This window comes from Chinchilla lanigera, unplaced genomic scaffold (assembly GCF_000276665.1).
Source record: "Chinchilla lanigera isolate Chin_1 unplaced genomic scaffold, ChiLan1.0 scaffold00067, whole genome shotgun sequence".
NCBI lineage: Eukaryota > Metazoa > Chordata > Mammalia > Rodentia > Chinchillidae > Chinchilla > Chinchilla lanigera.
In genome coordinates, this window is record NW_004955468.1 from 9,995,707 (window position 1) to 10,000,865 (window position 5,159).

The following is a 5,159-nucleotide window of genomic DNA, read 5'->3' on the forward strand; positions in this document are numbered from 1 at the left end:
CTGCCTCCTCTATCAGTATCTGCAAAGCACAATAAAATGAACTACAGTAAAAGGAGATATTCTTGAACTCCTCTGAAAACAGAATCAGGGACAGAAGAGGCAGGGTGAGGGTTCCCAGCACCAGGAGGCTGGGGAACCTGAGGTGGAGGAATCTTGGGCTATGAATGTTGTAAAGAATCTTAGCTAACCCGGTGCAGGTCCTCTCAAGATGCCCGTGAGAAAATGCCTTTTAATGTTTTTAGTGTATCATAACTGCGATGCTTGTACTTGTCATTTTGTAAGACGGAACAGTGTAAAAGCAAATTAAAATCACCTGTGGTGTTTCCACCTGGATACAGCCACTGCTAACCCCCGGCCTCCCTCAGGCTGATGAAGAACTTTGCCACTGAGCTACATCCCAGGATCTTCCTTTGCAGTTTTAATAGGTCAGAGTTGTAACATAGATGCAACTTTATTTGTGCTGTGCTTTAAAAACACTATAAAAGTCTCACTCACTATCTGCTCAACTTTATCTTCGTGGAAACAGAAAGATCAGGGAAGCTGTTTGGGGAACTACTGACCCGAGCTCCTGAGATCTGTACCCCGATTCTTTGCAGGAGGACACAGCCCGGCAAAAGAGCAACCCACCCACCAGCTGGAGCAGGGGCGCAGCTAGTGTTGGGGCTGGGAGGTGGCAGGCGACTTGGCCAATGGCGACGGAAATTTGAGAGAGAGAGAGAGAGAGAGAGAGAGAGAGAGAGAGAGAGAGAGAGAGAGTGTGTGTGTGTGTGTGTGTGGCGCCCGGAGGTCGCTGTCCTCTGAGGGGCGGGGAACTTAGGGTTCCAGTCTTGCGCGACATGGGGCACTGTCTGATTCTGCTGCTGTACGGGCTCGCGCAGATTTGGGAAAGCTCTGAGGGTGAGTGAAATTAGGGCACCCGGCTACCCGCCCGAGAGAAAGAGGGGACTGGGCCAAGGGAGTCACTCTTCCGGGAGGGTGGGGACAGGACTCCTCCGGGCTACGCGGTGTGGCGCGCGCAGATACACCAGAAAACCCTCTGCTCCCCGGCTCGAGCACCGGCACTCTTCTTCCCAGGATCACCTACCGCGTTTGGCACTTCTCTTCCTTTTCCTTATTGTGTCTGCACTCCTGGCCAGTGGCTACGCTCCTTTTTTTGTCTCTCAGGGTCACCAAGGAATTTCCCCTTCCGCTGCCTCCAAATCTCCTCCTTTGCCAACACCACTTGGACACGCACGGACGGCCTGGCATGGCTGTGGGAGCTGCAGACGCACGCTTGGAGGAATGGCTCGGATTCTATCCACTTTCTGAAGCCCTGGTCCCGGGGCAACTTCAGCCCCCAGCAGTGGGAGGACTTGCAGCACATACTTGGGGTTTACCGAAGCAGCTTCACCAGGGACATACAGGAATTCGCCATCATGCTGAGCAAAGTCTGTGAGTTGAGGGATGGGACCCTGGGCAGGCATCCAAGGGGAGAGAGGATACAGAAGGCTGCCTGGAGGACTGGGGCCTCCCCCCGCCCCCCGCCTCCCCCGATGAGATTCTGTTTTCTCCACCTCATCGGACTTGCACTTTTCCTTGGAGAAATCCGATCTCTGAGCCCTGAATGTACTCAGTGTTCCTGCCTGCTGCAGGCCACCCTCGAGGGGCTCCCCATTATAACCCTCATAAATGATTTCTTGTCTTTCATCCCTTGCGATCTTTTACATCCCTCTGATACCTGTGCATTCCTCTCCACAGACCCCTTTGAGCTCCAGCTGTCTGCTGGCTGCGAGGCATACCCTGGAAATGCCTCGGAAAGCTTTTTACATGTAGCATTTCAAGGAACACATGTCGTGAGTTTCCAGGGAACTTACTGGGAACCAGCTCCAGATGCCCCTCTTTGGTTAAATCGGGCCATCGAAGAGCTGAACAAAGACCAAGGAACGAGGGAAATGGTGCAGTCGCTCCTCAGTGACACCTGTCCTCAGCTTGCCAGTGGCCTCCTTGAGGCAGGGAAGTCAGAACTGGAGCAACAAGGTCAGCCTTGCAGGCCTCACGCTCTGCTCTATACCTGGGCTTCATCTGGGCTTTTCCACCCAAGGGGCTGTTTATTCATTTCAGCACCAGTCACTGACTGTTACCTCTTATACTCCGTGAATTAAATAAATACAGTCAGAATTGAGTCAGGGAGTGTCTGAAACAGTGTGCAGTGACAGAGCCCAGGGTGTCCGAGAGTACAGGGGTGGGATGGCACAGCACACTGGGATCAGGAAAGGAAAGGAGAAATGGAAGGCTGACCTGGAGAAGGTGACGCAAAGGAACCAGAGCTACCTGGTGACTTCTTCTCCAGAAGTAGACATGTAGAAAGTGGGAACCTGATAGAACCGGAGCATCTAATGCACAGTACTCACTTTAAGATCTCTCATTCCCTTGTTGGATACAGTGAAGCCCAAGGCCTGGCTGTCCCAGGGACCCAGCCCTGGATCTGACCGTCTGCAGCTGGAGTGCCACGTCTCTGGCTTCTACCCGAAGCCCGTATGGGTGATGTGGATGCGGGGTGAGCAGGATCAGCCTGAAACTCAGAGAGGGGACGTCCTGCCCAATGCTGATGACACATGGTATCTCCGAGTGACCCTGGATGTGGCGGCTGGGGAGGCCGCTGGGCTGTCTTGCCGAGTGAAGCACAGCAGTCTGGGAGGGCAGGACATCGTCCTCCACTGGGGTGAGAAAGGACTGGGGCTCAGGCTGGAAATGAGAGTATTGGTCCTCAAGTACAGGGAGATGGACTGGGGAAGAACGGGGTTGACACACCTAGTTTCAGAGGTGTGGCCCTCAATTATGGCTAGAAGGAGGGGACTCCAGATACATTCAGGAAGGAAACAGACCTGACACTCCCAAAAGATTGAGAGAGAAACTGTTCTGTATACAAGAGGAAAGGAGACCAAAACACTCAGAGATCTGGAAGTAGGTGGCAAACAGAGTCCCAGGAAGATTCAATCTCCAGCAGATAGGGGACCAGGGACTTGAGAAAGGCAGATTCATAAAGATAGCTGTATTTAATTTAGTGCTTCCTATGTGGGACTTGGCCAGGCTGCTTCCATTATTTCATGTAACCATTCATTGCCAGTCTCCTTTGAAGCAAATGCAATTATTCTTATTTGCAGGTGAAGAAACTGAAACTAAGTTAGATGCCCAGAGCCATATGGAAAGTGAAAGAGCTGGATATAGACTCATTTGTGCCCAGCTATCCGGCTTGACCTCTGCACTACATTACCCTGAGAAAAGATGGGAATCTAAACTTATGAAGAGCAGAGGAGGATGCTTTAAAGGGGGGAGGAAATAAGAAGCCTTGGTCTTCCTTGCCTCTGTATAGAGCAAGGACTTATACAGGGAGGGGTCATGTGCTGAGAACCATCCCGTGTCCCTTCCAAAACAGATGGGAGCCGCTCCTCCAGCACCATCTGGATAGTACTGGGGTGCCTTCTAATCGTGGTATTCATTGTAGGCTTAATCATCTGGAAGAAGAGGCACTGGTAAGTCTCCCCTTTCCCATCGCCCCTTCTCTCAGTCTTTCTGTCCTCCACTCCCTGCTTCCATTTTTCTAATGCCGTCACCTTTCTGCTCTCTCACAGCTCCTATCAAGACATCTTGTGAGTAGCTAAGATTTGGAATCAGCCTAGGTGCCTGTGGGCTGATGAATGGATGAAGAAAATATATATACACCATGGAGTATTATTCAGCCGTAAGAATGAATGAAATCATGTCCTTTGCCAAAACATGGACTGAACAACAGGAGATCTTGTTAAGTGAAATAAGGCAGACACAGAAAGACAAGTATTACAGAATGCCCATTGCGGACCTTGTCATTGTCTGGGATGTTTGTATTTGTAATCCCAGGGAAAGTTATTGGAATTCCAATAAATTAATTACAGTTAATTTCTACCACTTCCAGTGCAGTGCATGCTGAAAATAAAGACACTAAGGCGTATTTGTAGTTGTAGGGAGCCAAGGAGGTCCTAAGTCCAGCTAGAATAATGGCTGTGAACAAAGGCCTTGACCCAGGCTGAACCTGGGTTTATGAATTTGTGAAGAGGGGAGTGGCTCGCAGGGATGAGTGACTGTGAGAGTGGTGCAGAGTACTTGAATGCTGTGAGCTGGGCTAGGTAGAAGGCCTGAAATCATCTCTGCAGTATGGAGAAAGAGAGGGAAAGAAGGGGAGAGAAGGGCAGAAAAGGGGAGAGAGAGGGAGAGAGAGAGAGATGCAAAAAGAATAATCTGCATGTCACAGATTGGGGTAGTATTTGGGGGTCAGTGCTTCAGGTTTGATGTGTGATTTTGAAGCCCTGAGAAGTCATAACTTCTTTTCTTTTCTTTTTTTTTGTCTTTTTGAGACAGGGTCTTGCTATGCAGTTCAGGCTGGACTTGAGCTCACTTTGTACCATAGGCTGGTCTCTAAGTCACAATGATCCTCCTGCTTCAGCCTCATAGATTTTTTTCTTTTCCTTTTCTTTTTTTTTTGAGACAGGGTCTCACTATGCAGTTCAGGCTGGCCTTGAGCTCACTTTGTAGCCCAGGCTGGCCTCGTACTCACAACAATCCTCCTGCCTCAGCCTCCTGAGTGCTGGGATTACAGGCGTGTGCCACCATGGTAGGCTCATAGCTTTTTTTCTCAAGGTTCATTCTTAGCAGACAGTGTGGCTTCACTAGGCCTAGCCTACACATACTACTTGGGAGCTACAGGCGGAGCCTTACTGACCTGTCCTGTTACTTCAAAGACTATACATCAGCACTTGGGATAGGCCAATTGGCATTGCTTAAATCCAGTTGAGGAGATAAGGAAATGTCCTAGCCAGCTGTGTATGCATCAATACAGGGAGGCAGGGCCAAATGTTGTTCTTTCAAGGAGAGCTGTTGAGGAGGTCCTCTGCAAAGTATATCATTCATTCTGTCTCTATGTCTGTCTCTTTCTGTCTCTCTGTCTCTGTGTCTCCCTATGTTTCTGCCTCTGTCACTGTGTCTCTGTCTGTCTGTTTGTCTCTCTCTCTCTCCTGTACTGGTATACTGGGCCTTTACACTGTGCTATGTCCCCAGGCCTCTCTTTTATAAAATTTTGAGGTAGAGTCTGGCTAAGTTGCCCAGATTGGATTTGAACTTGTGATCCTCTTGCCTCAGCCTCCGGG

General features: G+C 49.9%; 1 protein-coding gene across 1 annotated transcript; it reads left to right on the forward strand.

Moving 5' to 3' along the window:
• The first annotated feature begins 748 nt into the window (after positions 1 to 748).
• Positions 749 to 3,924, forward strand: LOC102022273 (antigen-presenting glycoprotein CD1d). The gene is made up of 6 exons (XM_005400140.2): positions 749 to 897; positions 1,165 to 1,431; positions 1,738 to 2,016; positions 2,423 to 2,701; positions 3,416 to 3,512; positions 3,612 to 3,924. Exons 1-6 carry the CDS (start codon positions 837 to 839, stop codon positions 3,631 to 3,633), a joined length of 1,005 nt encoding a protein of 334 aa, XP_005400197.1. The 5' UTR covers positions 749 to 836; the 3' UTR covers positions 3,634 to 3,924.
• Positions 3,925 to 5,159: the final 1,235 nt, after the last annotated feature.

Excerpts from the sequence above, each read along its gene's own strand:
- LOC102022273 (XM_005400140.2), top strand. The coding sequence starts at position 837 with ATGGGGCACTGTCTGATTCTGCTGCTGTACGGGCTCGCGCAGATTTGG. Across the intron at positions 898-1,164 it reads GATTTGGGAAAGCTCTGAGG|GGTCACCAAGGAATTTCCCC; the intron begins GTGAGTGAAATT and ends TTTGTCTCTCAG. Across the intron at positions 2,017-2,422 it reads GTCAGAACTGGAGCAACAAG|TGAAGCCCAAGGCCTGGCTG; the intron begins GTCAGCCTTGCA and ends TGTTGGATACAG.